This window comes from Erpetoichthys calabaricus, chromosome 3, assembly GCF_900747795.2.
Source record: "Erpetoichthys calabaricus chromosome 3, fErpCal1.3, whole genome shotgun sequence".
NCBI lineage: Eukaryota > Metazoa > Chordata > Cladistia > Polypteriformes > Polypteridae > Erpetoichthys > Erpetoichthys calabaricus.
The window spans coordinates 101,916,956-101,941,849 of NC_041396.2; the positions used below are offsets into that span (position 1 = coordinate 101,916,956).

The 24,894-nt window shown below is 37.8% G+C and overlaps 1 protein-coding gene across 1 annotated transcript in view; it reads left to right on the plus strand.

The window, feature by feature from the left end:
- The first annotated feature begins 3,896 nt into the window (after positions 1-3,896).
- rnf217 (ring finger protein 217) overlaps positions 3,897-24,894 on the plus strand; it is a 151,938-nt gene continuing 130,940 nt past the window's right edge. Inside the window, exon 1 of the mRNA XM_028797245.2 lies at positions 3,897-4,038. Coding sequence (XP_028653078.2) covers positions 4,012-4,038 — 27 coding nt within the window. The 5' untranslated portion in view covers positions 3,897-4,011. The remainder of the gene's footprint in view (positions 4,039-24,894) is intronic.

Genomic DNA, 24,894 nt, shown 5'->3' on the forward strand with positions numbered 1-24,894 from the left:
ACGTGTCAAAGAATGTTAACGTATTTGATAACTCTTGCCCTGTGTGAACCTTAAGCATTTCTTGTACACTTTTCCTCGGTATCCGTGTGTGTCTGAACCTGTCTTGCCTGGCACTCCTTCTCTTCAGCATATACCCATAAAGCCTGCTTCTCAGACTCTGTCATTTTGTAGTGCCTTGTTCACCTCTTGTCGGCTTTTTGACTAACACCAATTGTAGATGCTACCCAGTTACCAGCTGTGAAAACATCATTCTTATTCTTGTGAATACATCACGTCTTTGAGGGTGACTCTCAGAAGGCCTTCTACGCTTTTATTCCTTCTTGTGCATTTCAACCTCATTTGCCTGGCACTTCCTCTGTTGAATGTGTTATCAAAGCCAAACTGACCAAACAGATTGCTTGGAGGGACCACACGCACACGCACACGCACACACACACACACACACACAACACACAAACACACACACACACACACACACACACACACACACACACACACACACATAGACAGTAGCATTTTATTATATAGTAGAAGTAGACAGATAAATAAACTTAGAAACAACACTTTTTGAAGTTCAGTAAAAGTGGTTGGCATGAGACATCACCATTATGAAAAGCCAGTACTTTAAAGGCTCAGTGTAGGAGGATGGAATGAGATTGCATCATTATAGATGGGACTGAAATGCCATGACACACTGAGATGAATATATTTATCTCATTGTCAGATATCATATGCCTGCCTATATAGTTATAGGATAGTTTAAAAATAAATCTTGAACTGGTTTAATTAAACAGGTTCAATAATGAATAAATGATACTTATCCTAGTTAAGGTAACTGTGTGACAGTACACTATATCTTTGTAAGTAACAAATGATGCATAATTGTATATCAAGTACCAAATAAGCTCAACAGCACTTCACACATTAAAGTCTGATCAATTATCTACATTTCCACTGTCATAGAAAAACAATTATAGCAATTTTCTTAATACTACTCTGAGTCTTTTTATAAGTGTAGAATTTTTCTACATCTACTTGTATTTATTTATTTGCAATTCAACCACAATCAGTTCAAATTACTGTGTCTGGGTGACTCAGTGAGCCAGACATGAGTAATGCAGTACAAACTTCATTCATCCCGCCATTATCCAACCCGCTATATCCTCATGTATGTCTCAGTACTCACAGAATATCCCATTGTAGTCAGAGGTAAAATTCTATCTTGGTAGCCTTGAGCTTCCTAATCTTCCTCTTTCCTTAAGCAAGAGGGTGAAAAAACAAATGTGCTTTATTTAGCAAATATAACACCTATTGTCCCCTTTAACATACATATTTATTGTTTCTAAAATGAAAACACCAACCTTTTATTACATTTTTACACTACTCACAGATTCATGTTATTGTTGATTTTTTGCATGTGGTTGCAGTTTATACATTTTGGTATATATAATAAACTAAAAGATTAGCTATCTAGTGTATACAAAGTAAGAGTCTGTTGTGGACCATCAGTCATTCCGTTTTGACTATACAAGTTATGTGAAATGACTGTATTTTCACTAGATATATTATTAATTTTCTTTACAAGAGCCTGTATTCTGACCCTGCTATGCATAGCTTGCAAAGTTCGACAGATAGCTAAACCCGGTGACAAATGAAGAATCAAGTGCTGAAGCAAAATGAACCAACTTTATCATTACTATTGAGAAACTGTAAAGGGTCACAGGGGTCTGCTGGAGCCAATCCCCAGCCAACACAGGGCGCAAGGCAGGAAACAAACCCAGTGCAGGGCGCCAACGAACTGAATTCAAGTCCTATAGCACAAGACCATACTACATGTACATGGCAGAGGTTTTTCTGTAGATGGAAAGAATTATGTAAAGTGCAGACTAATTACATTTATTAATGAATGGATTAACACTGGAAAAAACAGTAATCCCTTGCTGAAAAAGGTTTCACAAGCAATGCGGATTCGGAAAGATGATGAAGGCTAATTAATGAATCATTAAAGGGCCGGATAAATTAATTTCCATAGAGTAAAAACTGTTGTCCATTTGAAAAAGGTATAGGTGTGAGAAATGTTACTTCTAACAAAACTGACAGCAATACTACTAACAACAAAATAAACCACAGCTAGAAATTCAAGAACTCATAAATAATATGTGTAGAGTCTAATGAAGAGTAAATCATTAAGTATAAAGGACGCCAAATGACAGACCAGCTAAATTTTTTATAGAATGAAAAACCAATTGAGCAAAATGGTGTTCTCCACAGGCAAGCACGTTTACCTTCTTTGTTAAAAAAACTTAAAACTGTAAATTATTTAAACTGACTGAACATAGTGAGGCGGTAAGCAAACGTGTTGTATTTTTCCCGTGCGCGTTTACTACAGTTAATCTGGCAGCAGATGCAGCCTTAAATATTGAAGCGTACCTTACAACACGGACGTAGAAGAGCTGTGTCTCAGGCAACTCCTGTGATTGCAGAAATGCGAAACTTTCCTCGTTTGTAGCACACAACGACACAAGAGAAGCCATGCATTATGACTGCTTTTAAAAACATTGTACTTTTGAACGACGTAGTCTAACTAACTCCAGAAAAGGGGTCTCTTAATGCCAAATCCTTAATCGCCGAAAAAATACAAGCAAGTACAAACACTCAATCAGTCAACTAGCGTGGAATTATCATTCTTTGACGAGACCCGGAAGCAGAAACAGCGGCGGGTTCTGTTTTAGGACTGTTTCAAGTGGACTCGCAAGCAAATGAACATCAATGGGAAGTTACACATCGGGAATGGAAGATGAGCAAATCTCTGCAGCTAATGCCACAACTGATACGCGAGGCTGCGTCAGTCGTGAGGTGGGACCGGAGACGAGCGACCTGGACGCGGAGGAAAGCGGCGAGGCGCTGCCAGGTCTTACGGACAACAGTCGGATTGATCCCACGGAGAAAGTTGGAAATCGCGAGGTTCTGCGCGATGAACGTCGGTTCACAGTATATGTCCATGGCACCGGCGGCCCAGAGGTTAAGAGTAAAGAGACTGGGGAAGGTACTGTTAATAAGCTAGCAGGTGTTGAAGCTTCGGAAAGGAGCGGCCAACTGGACATTTTGCATAGCATCGGAGATGGACCCTCCACACACGAAGCAGAGGGACGTGAAGATCGTGAGGAGAAAACTATACAATTTCATAGTTTAGAAGCGACAGAAAGTCGAACTTACAGTAGCAATACAATGACAGGAGCGAGCGGAGACGGTGAACACGCCAACTGTACGGTGTACTGCAGGTGGAGCGACGCTGGTCCGGAGTTGCAGGAGAAACTGCCTGATGAGGCGCATATTAAAACTGGGTCAGAATTTGCCCTTCATACCAAAGTAGACATGGTCCCACTTAGTAGTTCTGTCACTCAGACCATCGATAGAAAACTGACCCCTTCAACCGAGAGCGATCACCTTGCTTTTCACGCCGGGGTGGAACTGCCCCAGTTAAACGAAAGGGATCATCTCAGTCATCAAGGAAAGGGGGAGTTGCCACCCCCAACCGAACAGGATCACCTTACTCATAACAATGGAGGGGACCTGCCGTTTTCATGCACTGGAGATCACGTCATACTTCACCCGGCGTTAAGTGAAAGTAACCACTTTGCTAATTATACAGCGGAGGACCTTTCTTCAGAAAAAGAGAGGCATCGCTTTAGCAGTTTCTCCGGGGAGTACGTGCCCCACTTGAGACCATACCCCGTGGGAGATCCACCACCGACAGTTTTCAGGGATAATCTTTCCCAGGGGAGTCTCAGGGATCATCAAGTCGCCAATCACTTCAGGGTAGAACTACCACCACAAAACGACAGGGATCGCCCCCGAGCCGTTTTCAGTCTCCAGTCTCATTGACCCCTCTGCACTGGACAACGTTTACTCCACGGATTACAAACTATTCATTGTCCTGACCTGCAGGATTTGTTTGGAGGACAAGTCTATCAAACCTCTCTCATGCTGCAAGAAGGCAGTGTGTGAGGAATGCTTAAAAGATACCTGAGCTCACAGGTGAGTACTGGTGGTAGTCAATGGAGCGCCATACTTGACTAATCGTCTAGTGTTGCACTTTGAATTCTAAATGTTTTGCATTTTCTGAAATTAGCCTTTTTAGGCCAGTGTTTTCCATATATTGTTTTACAAGATTAGTTTTTTTTTTAATTATGTCATCCGTGTAGGCAAATTGGACATTTAATATTGATAAAGTATGTTTGGTAGTTTTCCTCCATAAAAAAAAAAAAAAACTTTTTTAAAGATTAGTTACCTTTAATTTTCAAGTGCAGCAAATTTAATTTCTAACACAGTATCAGCATTAGGGTTTAGAACTGCTATATCCTGAGACATATCTGCTTATCATCAGCATCCTTTGGTTATTTGGTTACTGTAAAAACTTGCTTGTGGTCTGTGGTAAGTTCTGTGACACTCATTTAAAGATTGCACTGTAAAACCGTCACAGTAAATTACTGGGAGTAAAGTTACCAGTAATGTACTGTAAATAAACACGTAAAAATCACTCTCAAACACAGTGAAAATGTTACTGTAATTTAACATGTTTATTCAAGTAATCCAGTGCAGTTAATAAACTGCAAAATGATAAAATTAATATCATTATTAACACTTGGTTAAACTATTCCACACACACACATTATGTGTTAATATAAAACTAGTCTTCACACTTTCAGACACACATTTAAAGAAATTCAGTGGTTAAGAAAAAAATCAACATCTTCATGATGTAAGGTGTGTGACAGAGTTGCCAGTTTATTAAAAACAGCCTACTATATAAATCAAGGCCTGCCTCAATTGGGAATAAATAAGTTTGATGACTACCTTTAACTTTCTTTCCAATCAGTGTAGGAACCATTCCCTTATGCATAACTCCTAACTTTATACACTGTATATTCTTGGTGGAAAATTCAACATTTGTATCAGAAAAAGTGCTGAAACATTGTTTGGCAACCCATTCAAACATTTTTTACCTCTTGTGCATATTACTCAAAAATGATCAGTTTGCAGGAGCTTAATACAGAGTTACTTTGAGAAAATAATCAAACTAAATTCAATTGTTAAGAAAAAAATAAAAAATCAAGTCATGTTGTCTGGAGGAGATGGAAATGTTGCTGTTTTGATGTAGGTTTTTGCAACAGATTTAATTTCAAACTAGGTTATTTCTAACTAAAAGTTACCCCTCCAAAGATGCATTGTATCTCTACAAACAGTAGTTTTACTGTAAACATACTTAACCTAGAATGCATTCTGTTTTAACAGTAAAATACTGTAAACAAATAAAACTGTACTTTCACTGTGAAAAATAACTGCATAATTACAGCAACTTTATAGTTAAATTCTGTTGCATTATGAATTATGAGATGTGTATCATTTAGTCCCTCAATTCAACTTTTTTTAAATTTTTTTTTTTTTTTTTAAAACAAGTGAGGTGTGATTTCAAGATCTGTGTGTCTTAATTTGTTCTTTTGGGTAACCTTAAAAAGGTGTGAGATAATCATAAAAATAAAACAAAACCTTATGCCGAGATAATAGGAAATCATTTAGATCACATGTACAAAATTGTGATTTATTTTTTATTATTCATCTTTTTATTGAACAAAGACTTTCTCAGAAGCTTGCATTGTACTGCTTACTTTGTGGGCTGAAATCAGGGTAGAGTGATTTAAGGACTGTGTCTAAACAGAATTACAATGTAAAAGTATTCAGTAATATGTCCAATTAAGTGTGTCTGCTTTAATTACAATGCCTTTTAGACTGTTTTCTTTTTTCATCTTTAATTGTATTGAATACTGTTAAAGTCTTTTGGTTCAAATGATTTAAAACACTCCTGTATTTTCTGTTATTTCAAATCTATTTCATATTTCTATTTTGTTATTTCCATATAACCAACATCTGTTCTGTTGGTTATATTGACATGTGGTAGTACTTATGAAATAGTAGTGTATCATGTTGGGGTGCCGTTGTTAAGGATTTGGCACATTCTGCTCAATTATAGCAGGGGTTTTCTTTAGGTAATCCTTTTTCCTTTATTCAGAGGGATGCAGTGGTTTCATTGGCTACTCAGAATTTACCTGCTGTGATTCTGCACGTCTTGTGATGTTTTGTGTGTTTGTGAGACAGGATGATGTCTCATCCAAGGCCAGTTTCTACATTTTCCTAATTATGTCTAGGATCATCAAGATCAAAAATAGATAGAATAAATGATAAATCACTTAGATGTTTACTATTACAACTAGTGCTGGGCGGTATACCGGTTCATACCAAAAACCGTTTTTTATTTTTTTTATTATAAGGATTTTTCTTATACCGCAACACCGGTTTAAATTGCCTAAACGACATTCGGAACGTGGCGCAGCGGGAAACTGTTCAAGTGGGGACCTTTTTCACTGCTACACCGCTAAACACAGATTTGTTGCACAGGAGCTCTTTTTCACTGCTACTCCACTAAATAGGTAGTTAGTGGTAGTGTAGGTATTGCGCGGTGAAAATGGACAGAGAACATTCCGAAACTGAAGCTGACGATAAAGTTGAACGTAATGACACAAAAGAACTTTTGCCGAAAAAAAAGGAATCACGTCCGTTTCCTGGAGATACTTTGGTTTTAAAAGGTCGGATGTGGACCATTATGTTCAAATGTGTAAATACTGTTTCTATACTACTGGATAATACTGCAAGCCCAAGTTGTACTTGTTTTATTTGTTTTCAATACAGTGTAATTTACCTGGGTACTGTATAATAGTGTGATAACATGTTGACTTTATTCTCGACATTTCCACTTTAATCTCGACGCTTATGACGAGAATAAAGTCTACATATTGACTTTATTCTCGAAATTTGTCATTGAAGTAGAACATCGTAAACTAAACTTCATCATAAAATGAATATTTAATTTACTAGATTTTCTCAAACCCCTGTCATAAGTTATATAGCACATTAAATGCTTTGTGTTAAGTGTTTCCCCGAGCTTCTTAAACTGACTTCCTCTTGCACTAAGAGGAGGCGCCGGCAGTGATCGCCACACAGAATACATTCATTTTATGATATTTCTGCTCTCTGAACATTTAGAATGCTAAGATAAATACTTGATATAATTTTCATGGTGAAATGCATTAATCATGTGGGGGCACGGCGGTGTGGAGGTTGCACTGATGCCTCACAGCAAGGGTGCCTCGGATGTACCCTGCCTTGCATTTGCATGTTTTTCTGGTGGGTTTACTTGGCGTGCTTCAGGTTCCTTTCAAAGTCATGTAGGATGTGGGGTTTTGTTGTGCTATATTGACCCTGCTAGTGTATGTTTTGCTTGTATTCATCCTTCGATGTGCTGGCGACTCATTCAGAGATGGGCGCAACTCTGAATGGATGGCATAATTAAACATGCATAATGAAGATATTTTTAAAGTTCTGAACACTCCGTGGGCTAAGTTTATAACTAGTTTTAATTTCACAAAGACGTTTATCGTGTAGTGATTGGTTATGTGGTGAAAGAAAAAGGAAGGATAGGAACTGGGGTTTTGGTAGCCTATGTCAGATAGAGACAGCACGCGTGCAATAAAGAAGATTGAATTCTGTGTTCGTGTCTCCGACCACCAGATCACAAACCCAACATTTACACAATATTTAAGTTAAACCTGTGCGATAGCTATTCATACATCCAGTTTTTTGGAGCCTCGTCACACCTCCCATAAAGTTCTCTACACTGAACATACACCTGGGGACCCCTTGCTGTGAGGGAGCAGCACTACCACCTCACTACCGTGCATGTTTAATACCTGCTTTAATGCATTTCATCATGAAAATGATATCAAGTATTTATCTTAGCATTCTAAATTTTCAGAAAGCAAGAATATAATGAAGTGAATGGATTCTGTGCGGTGATCGCTGTCTCATCTTAGTGCGGAGGAAGTCAGTTTAAGAAGTGTAGTGATTAACAACTGGGTCGGGGAACACTTAACACAAAGCATTTAATGTGCTGCATTAACTTATGACGGGGTTTGACAAAATCTAGTAAATTAAACATTGATTTAGGAAGAAGTTTAGTTTACGACATTCTACTTTAATTATGAAGTAAACTATGAGAATAAAGTGGAAATGTCGACTTTATTCTCGACATATAGTTTGTTTTTTTCTTCCCTGTGTCCGTATTTTTTTTTCTTCACCATGGCCCTAATATGATTCCGTAGGTCTATACCACAAATAGCATTATAAATGCAAGTTGCAGTCCGTATTAATGCAGTTTGCCTAAATGATGGTTTAGTTGGTAAAGATGTCATCACCAAGTTGCACTTGTTTTATTTTATTTTAATTTGGTGAATACTGTGTAATGCACCTGGGCTTGAAGCCTTGAAGTAATAGTGCAATTATCAGTAATAATACTATTATTTATTTTATTGTTACTATTTATTAGTTTAAATATTATGCAGTTTAATGATGATGAAGTTGTTTAAAAAGTCACTTTAATGTGTCAGTGGACAGAGATTGTTAACATTAACAGAAAGTGTAGTTGGTTTACAAAAAAATTTTACTATTTATTCCTTTTCTAAGACATGTTCAGTGCAATCCAACTTTTGACAAGCACTTCTGGATATTTTACTAACTCTAAATGCCTCTTTGGATGGTTGAAAATATGTTGTCAAAATTATAGTTTAAGTTTTTGCAAAATTTGTTCAATAAAAAGGTTCTATATTTTGACTGCATCTGTCATGCAACGTGATTCCTTCTCTTCATTAGTGCCACCCCCTTGAAAACTATCACTTTATGGGGCCATGCAAACCTGTATTACCCTAAGTTCTTGTCTATAAGCCGGACTCATGTATTAGCCGGAGACCAAAAATCATACGAATTTTTAAAATAAAATCGTATCATAGATAAGCCGGACTCATGGATAAGCCGAACGTACTATAACCTATAACTAATAGAAGGAAGGGAGGTCAGTGGTCTCACTTGCGCCCATTTAATTTCTTTAAGGGGGGAGAGAGTGTGAGATATTGCCGTCTCTCTCACTCCCCGCATGGCGCGGTTGGAGCGGCCGGAGCGCGTTCTTTCTGCTCTGGGCGTCGCCGAGTCAACACGAGCGCGTAGCGGTCATTTAAATTGTGATTTTATATGTAAGCATATTTAAATATATATCGCGGATTTCTGTGGACAATGGGTCTTTTAATTTCTGGTACATGCTTCCTCAGTTGGTTTGCCCAGTTGATTTCATACAAGGGACGCTATTGGCAGATGGCTGAGAGCTACCCGGCTTACTGTTCTCTCTCTCTTGCGCTGACTATCTGTGATCCTGATGTATGGGGATTGAGCAGGGGGGCTGTTTGCACACCTAGACAATACGGACGCTCGTCTAAAAATGCTGAAAGATTATCTTCACGTTGCTATCTTTTGTAAAGCTGATTCCTGAAAAGACATGCTGCACAGTGCTTCGCATACTTAAAAGCTCGAAGGGCACGTATTGATTTTTGACTGAAAAACAAACTCTCCCTCTCTCTCTCTTTGTCTGCTCCTGACGGAGGGGGTGAGAGCTGCCGCCTTCAACAGCTTTGTGCCGCGGTGCTTCGCATACTTAAAAGCCAAACAGACATATTGATTTTCCTCTGCCTTTATGACAGTCTCTGCTCCTGACTCCTTTGAAGAGGAAGATATGTTTGCATTCTTTTAATTGTGAGACAGAACTGTCATCTCTGTCTTGTCATGGAGCACAGTTTAAACTTTTGAAAAAGAGACAAATATTTGTTTGCAGTGTTTGAATAACGTTCCTGTCTCTCTACAACCTCCTGTGTTTCTGCGCAAATCTGTGACCCAAGCATGACAATATAAAAATAACCATATAAACATATAGTTTCTACTTCGCGGATATTCTTATTTCGCGGGTGGCTCTGGAACGCAACCCCCGCGATGGATGTATAAGCCGGACTTATGTATAAGCCGATATTCTATTTTTTCATTTTCACAACTTTTTTCCTTAGATAAGCCGCGGCTTATTGACAAGAACTTAGGGTAATACTTGTGTGCACATTAAAATGTTTTTTTTTTTTTTTTTGTACAATGTGCTGTACAGTGCTCTTGACAGTGGAATAGGTTATTCTTAGCCAGTAATTGCAGTGGAAAATGTGGTTAACATCCACTCATGCATGGGGAAAAAAATACCGTTGAATACCGTGAAACCGGGATAATTTTGAAAAATACCGTGATATAGAATTTTGGTCATACCGCCCACCCCTAATTACAACATAACCAGTTTTCTGGCTTTTCCTTTATTGCATTATTATGTTTTCTACCCTCCTCAACATATGTCTTTGTCATGGTGCTTAAACCTGTATACTTGAAAATTTGTCAGTAAACTAATAAGATTGGTAGGCACCTGAAATCTCTGGAGTTTGTCCTGTTATTTGCCTTTTTTTCAATTGGAAAATTTCATGTTGATTGATGTACTGGATCTCCACCACGTTGGTTGTAGATGTTGCTGTATGAATCTCTACATTGCCAAATTCAAGTGCAGGCTTTTTATATGCACTAACTGGATGGAATTTCTTGGCAAGCAAAAAAGAGAAAAACGGATAAACGGTGTGTAGTATACAAGACAATCATTTAATTGTGATAATGGACAAAACTGTATTTGCAACTGTTTATTGCTTTAATAACTATCAAACATGAACAGCACAGTGCTGTATAAAAATTATGACCACATTATAGAGGTATCCTACTTCTATTGCTTGTCTGTTTTTATGTACAAGGAGTTCAGCTTGGGGTGTAATGTACCTAGGAATACCACAACTACAACCAGTTGTTCTTGGTTTATCTAGGAAAAATAATATAAATCTTGTCTTATAAAACAATATTCAAATTTGTTTTTGAGATCAGTTACTAGGAAGATCTTTATATACATCAATCAGTGCTGAATTAAAGGTAACATCTGTTGTCATGTTAACCATTGTATCAGCTGTGTGTTACTGAACTAAACCATGTTTCACTGATGGCTTTTCATTTTGAGAATCTGAGTGGGTGATGTCATTACTTATGAGAGAAACCTGAACCTGTGTGTCCAGTGAAATGATGAATTGGGTCTCACCCATACTTGCTTTCAAAATGTACAGTGTTCAAGTTTATGTTTATTGCTGTATGCAAAATCCAAAAAAAGTCTTAGTCTGGTCATGATAAGCAACTAGAGACAGTAATGTAATACCAACAATAAGCAAAATTAAAAAGGCACTGTACTCAACATCATTCATTGGTTGCAATATATTTAAGAACACATAATTGTCAGTATGAGTGGCTGCTGATTAACTCTATGCCCTTTGGGTAAAAATTGTTCCTGAGTTGAGTGGTTTGTGTGCTCGTGGTCCTATACTGTATGTCAGAATGGAGGAGACAGCAAAGTGACTTTTAATTATTAATTTTTGCTTTTCTAGTATGTATCATGAACTGAAGGCAGGCATATATTAGTAATTTTCTGTGCCAACTTTGCCACCTTTTGCAGTGCTTTGTGGTTCAGTGCTGAGCAGCTGCTACAGTGATTGAGGTGTGATGCCACAGTGATTGAGAAGCTCCAGTGATTGAGGTGTGGTGAGAATTTAGCAGCTGCAGTCCTTAAACATGAAGTGCTTCCCATCTAAAAGTAAGGAGTTTCAGTATGTAAATCTGACATGGCCTTTAGGTAAAAATGACCCCTCTCAGCCTGAAAGCAAATGTATTTCCTCAATTTTTCACCCTTATTCAATAATTTAATTTTAACCTCCTACCTCTTACAAGAAGTAGGAACATGTGGTTTAAATTAAAAATTGTAATTTTTTTGTGGGAAAGCCTTTTATGAATGTGAATTTAAAAACTGTTTGCCTTTTTGTGAGTATGCTTTATTGTAATTAGGTTAAATATTTGTATTTATTCCTTTCTTTTTGTAATATTATTTTTTTACTATATTTATATATTACATATCATTATTTTAATTTAGTGATTGTTTGTATTAAAATACAATGGGTAACAGATTTTCTCACAGAACAATTTATGGATTCTTTAAAAGTACTTTTTCATGCTGATTTCAGAAATGTACTCCATTTTAACCTCCTTAGTGTTGCATTTTATTCCAAAATAACATGCAAAAAGCGTTGCATTTGTTTTGGTATGGAAAATTTACATTTTTATTAAATCTCAAAAGTATAATAATGATACAAATAATAGTAATGATGAATAAAAATAATAATATGAAATTAACAATAATAAAAACAGTATTTAATCTCAAAACGAGACCTTTGTATGTAAAATCTTAAAGCACGGTGAAAGACACAATTCAGCGTCATAGTCGGGACAATAATAACAGGTTTCTTTTCAGATTTTCTTTCCAGATTTATCAGTTTTTGAACAACACACTGCACAGGTACGAGTTAGATTTGGTTTTGTTTCTATTTGAGGTATATAATCAATAAAATGTCTACCAATAAGACGCTCTGGATTGATCCATGATGTGCTGGGTCGACTGAGTCTCTTTAGCAATAGTGTGGACGGTGGATGTGAAGTAATGGTTTGTTGTACGAGCTGGCATGTAAAGTTTGCATGCGATCCACTTTTACCTGCTTTTTGTTTATATAATGCATTACAAATGTACTGTTTCAGCAGATGAGAAAATATCTTTTTGTAGTATTTTTTTTTTTTTTTACCTCTGCATAATGGGATTGAAAGTCAATTCTTGATCCGCACGATCTATGCCACCCATCGTGCTGTTGTAGTTGACCACAACACAAGGCTTCGTAACCTGCTTGTTGTCTTTTGCCTGTACAGTGACTGTAGCTGCATTATGTAAGCTGTTAAGAAGACATCATCTTTCTTATCCTTCCATTTCAGTGCAAGCACTTTACCCTTTTGCTAAGCTACTAGCGCACCTTGCACTAATTTAGCTCTGCCAAAGTGTTCAGGCATGCCATGACAGTTGGAATGCGCTGTTCCATATGCATCAGTGTTTCTGTCAAGCAAGATGTCAAAAAGCTCTGGTGAAGTATAAAAAAAAATTGTCCATGGTTACACAGTAACCTTGATCTAGCAGAGCATCTATGACGTAGCTACTCTGTACTGATTGTATTTCGGATGAAACATTGCCCCTTTCCCTGTGTACAGAACCAAATTCCAAATGTATCCCATTTTAGACTAAAGCTCATAAAGCTTTATGCTAAATCTTGATCTTTTTGATGCGATGTACTGTATCCATGACAGTCTGCCCTTATAAGCTGTGAGACTTTCATCGACACTGACATCGCACTATGGAATGTAAACGCTTCGAAATTTTACTAAAATCGCCTGGTATATCTCCCACATTTTCTTCATTTTGGGTACTGGATGGGTATTCTCATCAAAGTCTTTATTGTTTGTAAAGTGCAGATATTTCATAATTAGTGAATACCTACACTCGGACATAATTTCTCCAAAGAATGGCAGCACTGACAGCACTTTTACAGCCCGAGTAATTCTCGGTTTTAATGCTCACGCAAGACGGATCTGTACAGTTGCCCGAGTGACACTTGGAACTAACACTTTTAGTATGGTTTTCGCAGCCTGAGTAATGCTCGGGTCTAACGCTAAGGAGGTTAATTATGTGTCATGTAAAATCATTGTGTGACAGATAGATATAATATTCAGTAATATTGATTCATGTAACAAAAGAAATCTACAGTAATCCCTCGCTACTTCGCGGTTCACTTTTCACGGATTCACGACTTCGCGGGTTTTTAAATATAAGTGATTGCCCGCCTATCGTGGAAGTTATGTTCCAGACCCATCAGCAACAGGAGAAAATCCGCGATATAGAAAGACCATATAAATAAACATTTTTATAGTTTAAGCCTTAAAATACCCATCCCACATGCTTTAAACACATGTAAACTTATAAAACACACTTTGTTAACACATATGATATGTGGATGTCGGGCTAAGGATATGAGAAACATCTCACTATTATAAAACATTTTAACTTCACGCAAGACAAGAAAGTGAGACATGAAAATTGGTGATGTACAGGCTTTTAAATTATTGACAGGCAGAGCGACAAGCAGCACAAAGCCAGCACAAAGTCCACTTCTCCTTAGTGTTCATTCAGCTCCCCACCCCTTGACAATGCGAACTGCGCCTCCGGGGAGGGGGGTTTGAGCGAACGTGCGTTCAGCCCTCACACACGCACACACACACACTCCTCCTTCTTCCGAACACGCAGAGCGACAAGCAGGCATTTTGGCAGAAGCAGCACAAAGTCCATTTCTGCTCAGCATGAGTTCAGCTGCCCCCCTTCACAAAGTGAGTGCAGACACATTGACGTCTGATCGCTCCGTGCAGTGTGCAGTGTTGGTCTGTGGTGTTTAAGAATGTAGAAAGTGTTTAAGAGCATAGGAAGTGTTTATAAGAGTGTGGGAAAGGTTAACAAGAGAGTGAGAAAGGTTTATAAGAGTGTGGGAAGAGTTTATAAAGGCTTAAAATATGTATAAATAATAAAATAAATATAGGTCGCTACTTCGCGGATTTTCACCTATCGCGGGGGGCTCTGGAACATAACCCCCGCGATAGGTGAGGGATTACTGTATATATTTTGTTGTCTGGTGTTAATTATCAGTACCAGCTCTGAAAGATTTAACTTCAATCAGCAACAATGTTTTCCTCAATAAAGCTTTTCTAGGAGAAAAACTGCAGGATATGTGATTGAATATTAAAGTGACAAAAACAAGAGAGCATACATTATTACTAAACTAGGGGGCTCCGCCCCCTGCTCGCTTCGCTCGCCAACCCCTGGTGTTGGGAATGACAAAGAGCGTGATGTATGAATGAGATATAGAATAGTGTGACGGTGTAGATGATGCAAATAGAAAGCAAACAATAAAGTGTGTGGCACAGTGTAAAGGTTTATTTGAAAATTTCTTTGTACACGCCGTTTAAGTGTAAAAGGTAATTCCAGCTCAGAACTTGTAAGGTCATTTAAGATGGTTATTGTTGTGATCAGAGTCAAGTTTGTCAGAGCTTAGAAAGAGTTGTGTCTCTCCAGGAAGTAATGGAATGACTTGGGTATTTATGTTTTCCACATTAATATTTTTTGGACATAATATAGTGCGTTGTGTTAAAAGGGGCATTTGGTCTAATGAGATTGCTGCTCCAAATCTCTCTGTAACTAAGTCGTCGCAGATAAAGGCTTGAGGAATTGTAATAATATGTGGCTGAAGTCCATCTGTATTGGTGAGTGTACCATCTGTCAGTTGTAATAAGCAATTGTTATGATCTGGTTCTGGACATCATATCTTTTTTACTAACTGTATCTTTTGAAAGCAATGCCAATTGTCTGCGTATTTTAAGGTGCACTGAACAATAGCTGAGTGCATGGCATCTGGAAGAATAGCTAATCACTGTCTAAAATCTCCTCCTCATAAAAGAACCTTTCCTCCAAATCGAATATTATTATTCCTAAACGTTTGTAGAAGTTTATGAATGGTGTTGAGTAAGTGACTTCATGCCATTGTATATTCATCAATAAACAACATTTTTTCAAGACGGATGTCACGTGCAGTGCCACCATCAATGTTCATAGTGGATACCGATTTGTAGGATCTAATGTAGTTTATAAAGATGTCACTTTCAGGTACATCGTCAGTTATAAGCTTCTGTAGATATTCAGTATATGAATGTAAAGAAGGCAGTCTAATTTGACCCTTTTGACAACAACGTGTAAATGTATTACTTGTATTGCCAGTTGTTTCTTCAGGGAAGTGAACTGAATGACAATGATTGCAAATGACATTCATTAATCCGAATGAATTTTCCTGGTGTATGTTTTGCTTGTGCTGTTTGAGAGGCGCGTTGTTGCATGTGTAGTATTTGGGACGTGTTGTTTTGGAGCTGTAATCGATTTGCCTGTGCTGTGTGAGAAGCCCGTTGTAGCCTTCGCTGCCATTAACGTATGTCTGAGACGGGAGGTGTTTCGTTTTGAATCCATGACTGTTGCGATGCAGCACTTTGATTGATAGTTTGCGTCATGTGGATGTAGGATGTAGATTTGTGCATATTTGCGTTGTTGATTTGTTTCAGGGTGCACTGTTCCAATGCGATGCAGTATTTGTGCACATATGCGAAAGCAGTATGGGCCATTGCCTTTTGGTGGCCTGATATTTACTCCGGTAGATGCAAAAGCAAATGAACTATTGTAGGATCTAATGCAGTTCATAAAGTTTTTACTTTTAGGTACATCGTTAGTTAGAAACTTTAGTTGAGCTTTGCGTTTTTGGAGTCGAGACATTTTTTCTTTTAGAAATATGGATAAGTAATAATGAGTATTGCACTCACTGTTAATATGGAGCCTTTTCTGCGGTTGAACGGTTAATAGTGCCTCATTGTAATGAGATCCACCTATGCTGCATAGCCGTCTATTTTGTTGTTTCTTTCGTGTTCGTGTGTTTGTTCCTGTTATCCTTTCCTTTTCGTTTTGTACCCGTGACCGTGTATTCATGACTTGTTTCTTTCTCAGCATGCGAAATATGGATAAGTAATAAGGAGGATCGCAGTCACTGTTAATATGTTTCCTTTTCTGCAGTTGAACGGTTAATAGTGCTTTATTGTAAGGAGATCCACCAATGCTGACACCTATGCTGTCTATTGTGAAGGTGTTGATGTTCACTTTAGAATATGTGGCTTTGGGTGTCACTTCTTATGGATGTGTGTGGGGGGGGGGGGGGGGGGGTGAAGATTGTTGTCACGCGAGCGTCTTCTTTCTTTTTGTGTTCCTGTGTCTTGTTGAATCCCCCTCTTTGTGTGTGTCCAGTCCGGTGCCTGTGTATGGGTGCCTTGCTGTTGTGCGCGAGCCTCTTTTTTTTTTTTTTTTTTTTGGGTCTAGTTTCATGTGCAATGTGTTTCGTGCTTTGCTTGCGTTTGAATACTTTTTTATGTGCCTTTTCCTTTTTTCGGTGCTCTTTGCGCCTCATTTCTCCATTTTTCCTGTGCTCACTCCTTTTTTCTGTGGTCTTGTCCGCCTCTCGCGGCCCCTCATCCGCCTCTCTCGCCCTCTTTTGTCCCCCTTTCTCGGCTCTTCAGCCGACTCTCGCGGACTCTTTTTGCGCCTGCGCAGTACGTCTTTTTGCAGCTACGGCCCATTGCCGGATGTGCCTGCGTCCATCATCCGGTTTAGCATTCTCGGTTAGTAATATGGATAGCCAGTCATGCCTTGTATAGTCCTAGGTGAGTCAGTAAAGAACATTCCTCTCTTTAATGACACAAATTAATTGAATTGTTAGTAGCTAAATGATGCAGCAGCCTCATGCAAAATTTCATGAAGTAGTAAATTTGTATATGATTCACCAGCAGTTCAAGATGCTTTCAGAAGGAGCAAATATGTCTTCTTCTTTATTTGCAAACTCAGTGTCTTTTTTTTAAGATCAAGTACTCTGGAGGGTATGTGAACTAAGAAGTCAATTGTTGGCCTATCTCGAGACATTGATTAGAGCATGTTGGCTACACAAGATTAAAATCACTGCTAATGTATTGCTTTCACTGAACATGCAAAGATAAAAACAGATTTAAGGCAAAATATTTTGTGAACCTCTGGTATAAAAAAAGTCTCATCATATTTAAGTAAACTGTGTAACTATGTAAGAGTATAAGAATTATTTTGATGAGAACAGTAAAAAGTCTAACCTATTAAATTTCATCTTCCACATTTCTAACTTTACATATTTAACCTCGCCAGTAATTCTGTGTAAGACTAGCTAATGATTTTACTAGCTCTGGGGTATCTGCCATTCTAACTAGTTTAATGCCATTACCAAACTTTACCAGCTTGTTGGTTACAATAATTATTAGACCCAGTTCCCCAAGACTGATCTCTGAATGACACTACCTTAATTCTGTCTATTTTTTAAAAGGACCCTCCACTTAAACAGTTTGTTTTCTGGGGTTGATCCAATGTTGTACCAATCTACACAGTGTTTCCCAAACCCTAAGTTCTTTAAGTTTATGACTAACATTCAATTTGTATGCTCTTTCTTCTGTAGTTTCATTCTTAGCTGTTTAATCCATCCACAGCAGAATTCCCTTAACACTAGAATTACCAGAGCCTACGAAAAAACTCTTAGCTCCGGCCCACCTTAAATCCCATCGCACCTATCCGTCAGCGTCTTTTGTCCTGTAAATGTGCCGATAAAGACAAGCAGCCTGCTATTCCATCCCCCCACTGCCGTAGAACGTGCACAAAGTGTTCCCAGCTCATGCCTTGATTTCTCCTTGGGATTAATAAAGTATCTATCTATCTATCTATCTATCTATCTATCTATCTATCTATCTATCTATCTATCTATCTATCTATCTATCTATCTATCTATCTATCTATCTATCTATCTATCTATCTATCTATCTATCTATCTATCTATCTATCTATCTATCTATCTATCTATCTATCTATCTATCTATCTATCTATCTATCTATCTATCTATCTATCTATCTATCTATCTATCTATCTATCTATCTATCTATCTATCTATCTATCTATCTATCTATCTATCTATCTATCTATCTATCTATCTATCTATCTATCTATCTATCTATCTATCTATCTATCTATCTATCTATCTATCTATCTATCTATCTATCTATCTATCTATCTATCTATCTATCTATCTATCTATCTATCTATCATGTGTGTTCTGTTAGTGCTGGGCGGTATACCGGTTCATACCGAAAACCGTTTATTTTTTTTTTATGATATGGATTTTTCTTATACCGCAACACTGGTTAAAAATTGCCTAAATGACGTTCGGAACGTGGCGCAGCTGGAAACTGTTCAAGTGGGGACCTTTTTCACTGCTACACCGCTAAACAGATTTGTTGCACTAGGGCTGTTTTTCACTGCTACACCACCAAATAGGTAGCATTCCGAAACTGAAGCCGACGATAAAGTTGAACATGATGAACAGAAGAACTTTTGCCGAAAAAAAGGAGTCACGTCCATCGCCTGGAGATACTTTATTTTAAAAGGTCAGATGTGTAAATACTGTTTCTATACTACTGGATGATACTGCAAGCCAAGTTGTACTTGTTTTATTTGTTTTCAATACAGTGTAATGTACCTGGGTACTGTGTAATAGTGTGACGACATGTTGACTTTATTCTCGACATTTCCACTTTAATCTTGACGCTTATGACGAGAATAAAGTCGACATGTTGACTTTATTCTCGTAATTTGTCATTAAAGTAGAACATCGTAAACTAAACTTCATCGTAAAATGAATATTTAATTTACTAGATTTTCTCAAACCCCGTCATAAGTTATATAGCACGTTAAATGCTTTGTGTTAAGTGAGTCTTAAACTGACTTCTTCTTGCACTAAGAGGAGGCGCCGGCAGTGATCGCCGCACAGAATACAGTCACTTCATGATCTTCCTGCTCTCTGAACATTTAGAATGCTAAGATAAATACTTAATATAATTTTCATGGTGAAATGCATTAAAGCATGCATTAATCATATGGGGGCACGGCGGCGTGCCTGCCTTGCTTTTGCATGTTTTTCTGGTGGGTTTACTCGGCGTGCTTCAGTTTCCTTTCAAAGTCATATAGGATGTGGGGTTTTGTTGTGCTATATTGACCCTGCTAGTGTATGTTTTGCTTGTATTCATCGTTCGATGTGCTGGCGACTCGTTCAGAGATGGGCACAACTCTGAATGGATGGCATAATTAATCATGTATAACGAAGATATTTTTAAAGTTCTGAACACTCTGTGGGCTAAGTTTATAACTAGTTTTAATTTCACAAAGACGTTTATCATGTGGTGATTGGTTATGTGGTGAAAGAAAAAGGAAGGATAGGAACTGGGGTTTTGGTAGCCTATGTCAGATAGAGACAGCACGCGTGCAATAAAGAAGATTGAATTCTGTGTTCGTGTCTCCGACCACCAGATCACAAACCCAACATTTACACAATATTTAAGTTAAACCTGTGCGATAGCTATTCATACATCCAGTTTTTTGGAGCCTCGTCACACCTGCCATAAAGTTCTCTACACTGAACGTACACCTGGGGACCCCTTTCTGTGAGGGAGCAGCACTACCGCCTCACTACCGTGCATGTGTAATACCTGCTTTAATGCATTTCATCATGAAAATGATATCAAGTATTTATCTTAGCATTCTAAATTTTCAGAAAGCAAGAATATCATGAAGTGAATGGATTCTGTATGGTGATCGCTGTCTTCTGTTAGTGCGGAGGAAGTCAGTTTAAGAAGCATAGTGATTAACCACTGGGTCGGGGAACGTAACACAAAGCATTTAATGTGCTGCATTAATTTATGACGGGGTAAATTAAGTAATTGATTAAACATTGATTTTAGGAAGAAGTTTAGTTTACGACATTCTACTTTAATTATGAAGTAAACTATGAGAATAAAGTGGAAATGTTGACTTTGTTCTCGACATATAGTTTGTTTTTTTTTTTCTTCCCAGTATAGCTTAGCTTGAAGCAAGGTCCATATTAATGCAGTTTGCCTAAATGATGGTTCAGTTGGTAAAGATGTCATCACCAAATTGCACTTGTATTTTATTTTAATTTGGTGAATACTGTGTAATGCACCTGGGCTTGAAGTCTTGAAGTAATAGTGCAACTATCAGTAATAATACTATTATTTATTTATTAGTTTAACTATTGTGCAGTTTAATGATGATAAAGTTGTTTAAAAAGTCACTTTAACGTGTCAGTGGACAGAGATTGTTAAAATTAACAGAAAGTGTAGTTGATTTACAAAAAATATTTACTATTCCTTTTCTAAGACATATTCGGTGCAATACAATTTTTGACAAGCACTTCTGGATATTTTACTAAGTCTAAATGCCTCTTTGTATGGTTGAAAATGTGTTGTCAAAATTATAGTTTGTTTTTGCAAAATTTGTTCAATAAAAAGGTTCTATATTTTGACTGCATCTGTCATGCAATGTGATACCTTCTCCATTAGTGCCACCCCCTTGAAAACTATCACTTTATGGGGCAACGCAAAACTGTATTAATACTTGTGTGCACATTAAAATGTTTTTTTTGTACAATGTACAATACTCTTGACAGTGGAATAGGTTATTCTTAGCCAGTAATTGTATTGGAAAATGTGGTTAACATCCACTCATGCATGGGGAAAAAAATACCGTCGAATACCGTGAAACCGGGATAATTTAGAAAAATACCGTGATATAGAATTTTGGTCATACCGCCCACCCCTATGTTCTGTTTCTACAATAATCTGTGTAAACACATTGTTAAAACAGAAACGTTTTTCATATTTTAGTAGTAAATGACAAATTGTTGGCATAAACTATATAATGTGTGAAGCCTGAAGTCCAAAGATCAAATAAACACTTTCACAAAAGGTTCAAGGACGATACAACAGCTTCCGTGGCGTAGCAGTAAGATTTGCTGACTTGTAATCTAGAGGCCTGACTTGTGTACCTATTGCAAAGTACACACTTTATTACATGTTGTAAATGTAGGAAGGACGGTCCTTGCGTGTGTGTGTGTGAACTGTTAACATATGAATCTGATGACTGCACATAGCACTGAACTGACCTCTCTGTACTATTCTTTCCTCTGCATGTCCTGGAGTACAAAGAAACCCCACCATACAGCCACATGGAGACTGGCAAGATTGGGGAAAAAACACGCGGTCACTGATTACAACCGCAAAATATTATGCGAAGGAATATGAATAATATGAATGTTACATCCCTGCCACAATGTTTTCCGAAATGTACTATACAAGTCATAAAACGAACAATTCCAAATATCATATATACCTATGTCTCTCTTTTTCATAGACCATAAGGTGCATACTAATTCAGCATGATCAGGAACACTCAATAAAACTGAATATAAAAAAAAAAAAAAAAAGCAAGTGACGGTGAGATACAAAGACGGCAGATTCACCAGCGTTTGTGTGTCAGCTTTTATCCATCCAGATCAGAGAATATCCAGTTCCATTGTCTCAAAACACCACTCACATCTACAGTTATTCCCAGTTTCAAATAAAAACTAACAGCGTCAGATCCCTAGGGCGGTAGTATGTATAGTGATCGTGACTGAGAGAATAAAAGTGAAATAAAACGGTAACTTTTTTACAAGTACAGTTATACCGTGAGATACGAGTTTAATTCGTTCCGTGACCGAGCTCGTAAGTCAAAATGCTCGTATCTCAAATCAGTTTTCCCCATTGAAATTAATGGGGAATTCATGCCAGCCCCCAAAAAAAACACCCCAATTTTTAGTTAAATGTTTTCAACATAAGAAAAATGTGTTTATAATGAACAAATATTGTATACAAACAAAAAAAAAAAAAATAAAACCTAATACATAAAAGAGAATCTAAAGAAATAAACAGATGTTGGCGAAGCCGATTAGCGTATTGTAATGTTTTTTTCTTTCACTTCACTTTTGCTTAACTTAATTTTCTTCTTCACTAGTTTTTTTCTTTTTTGCCACGCTTTCGTCACTTTCATTCTCAAGGCGTTTCAATAGAAACCTTTCCAAGGAGCTTTGTTTAGTCCTCTCCTTTAGAATGTTTATGAAATGAGTTAGGCAAGTGTCACTAAAGAGGTGTTTCTTTTCTTTAAAGTTAGAAACTTTTTCCCACATTGCAAACACTTCCTTTATCTCACTTTAAGAGAGAACCTCCTCCACGATACCGATCTCCTGCAGAACCTCCGTATGTTGCCACGTCTGTAGTTCTGTCAACTCCTCCGTCGTCAGTTCCTTGGAACGTGCTGCGACAAGCTCTTTGATGGCTCGTATTTCGAATTTTGGCTCGTAACTCAAGGCAAAAAATCGACTTAGTGACGGCTTGTATCTCAAACTCTTACATTGGGGCACTCGTATCTCAAGGTACCACTGTACTATAAATGTACACCGTCTGTTACAGACGCAAACCATATGTATGTGTGTGCTGTATAATAACAATAAGAGCAGCTCACTACTGAAAACGACAAATATAGGAGGCAGTCGGGATCGAACCGGGGACTCTTGATTACAAGTCAGCAAATCTTACTGCTACGCCACGGAAGCTGTTATATAATCCTTGAACCTTTTGTGAAAGTGTTTATTTGATCTTTGGACTTAAGGGTTCACACATTATATAGTTTATGCCAACATTCTGTCATGTACTACTAAAATATGAAAAACGTTTCTATTGTAACAATGTGTTTACACAGATTATTGTATTATTTCCACTCTAAAACTCCAGCAGTTCACTCCCAGATAATCCAGGCATGAGCTGGGAGAACTTTGTGCACGTTCTGCGGCGGTGGTGGGATGGAATAGAAGGCTGCTTGATGCTTGTCTTTATTGGCACATTTACAGGACAAAAGATGCTGACGGAGAGGTGCGAAGGGATTTAAGGTGGGCCGGATCTACAAGTTTTTTCGTAGGCTCTGGTAATTCTAGTGTTAAATTACAATCTACAATATATATAAACTCTTCTCATCCTCACAGTATCTGTAGTATTTAGCCTGATTGCTGCTGCTGTGATGTCACATATAATGTCAAACTTCCAAACCTGCCATTATGTGAGTGTATGTGTGTGAGTAGGTGTTACAATAGACTGCCTTCTTGTTTAGTGTTGTTTTCAGTGGTAACTGGTTAAAAAGATTTGGGCAGGGGTGCAGTGTTTGGGGGGACAAACTGAAGCAGCACTTGTCTATCATAGAGTGCCTTTCACATCTGAATGCCAGCTTTCCCATTTTTACTGGGCTCCACAACTTTAGTCCATGACAACAACAGTCCCCTTATTCTTCCCATAACTTGCCATAACAGGTGCACCTGCCACCCAAATTTTATACTCCACCTGTCTCTAAATTGCCCAGTCCCCTGCCAACTTGCCCAGTTCCCCATTCTGCCAGAACTCGCACCATAATGTCTGTACCTCCACCTCTAATAACATGCACTTCAGTCTGTCCAATAACACATCCGTAGCAGAAGCCCAATCAATGTCTTATTCTGCCTCTACTAAAAGAGTCCTTGGCCATTTCCACTATATTCCATAAATCCCCATCACATAATCACTAGACCTCTGATTTTTTTTTTTCCTCAAGTCTTGCATTTATCATTTACCACACCCACAGAGACATTCCCATCTTAATTTTATTCTACGCTTGATGCCAGTCTGCCCGGTCCTATGCATGCTTGCCATGCTTACCTCACCTGGGCACAAATTCACATTATAAGATCCACATACTCCCACATTTAAAACCTGTCTTCTACTACACCGACAGGACAAGTCCAACCTAAATCTTATTCTGCCTTTATGAGCAGGACACCTTTATTTCCTTCAACGTAAATTTTACCCTCCTTTTCTGCAGGCCTGAAAATTTCTCAGTTACTTTCTGATTTAAATTGAGTCATTTCACTAAGCCTGTCAAAAATGTAGCTTCATGCTATTGTCTAGATCAAAATCTTCCCAAGGCACACCACTATCTTACTACCCACAAACTTAATTTAAGTAGAGTTTTTAAAATATTTGGCTTTGGGGAAGGTGGTGCCCCACATTACAAGCCATCACTGGTTGATCTCTTGTCTTGTGCCCATCTGAGTGCAGGAGTCTAAATAACTTGTGTACGTAACATGCTTTAATTTTTGTTTTATACATGACCAAAAAAAATTTTTTTTTTTTTGGTAGGAAGAAAGCATCTGCTTATTTAAATAATAATAATAACAGCAACAATAATGAAATACCCACTGATCTTTGCAATGACACATCAAAGTACATTCAGGTCTTCCATTTGAAAATTACTTATGCTCACAATGACTCAGTTCATGTAAATGATAGACATATATTTTCTAGCCTCTGCCAACATCCAGAGAAGCATAATGCACTTGAATGAATAACAG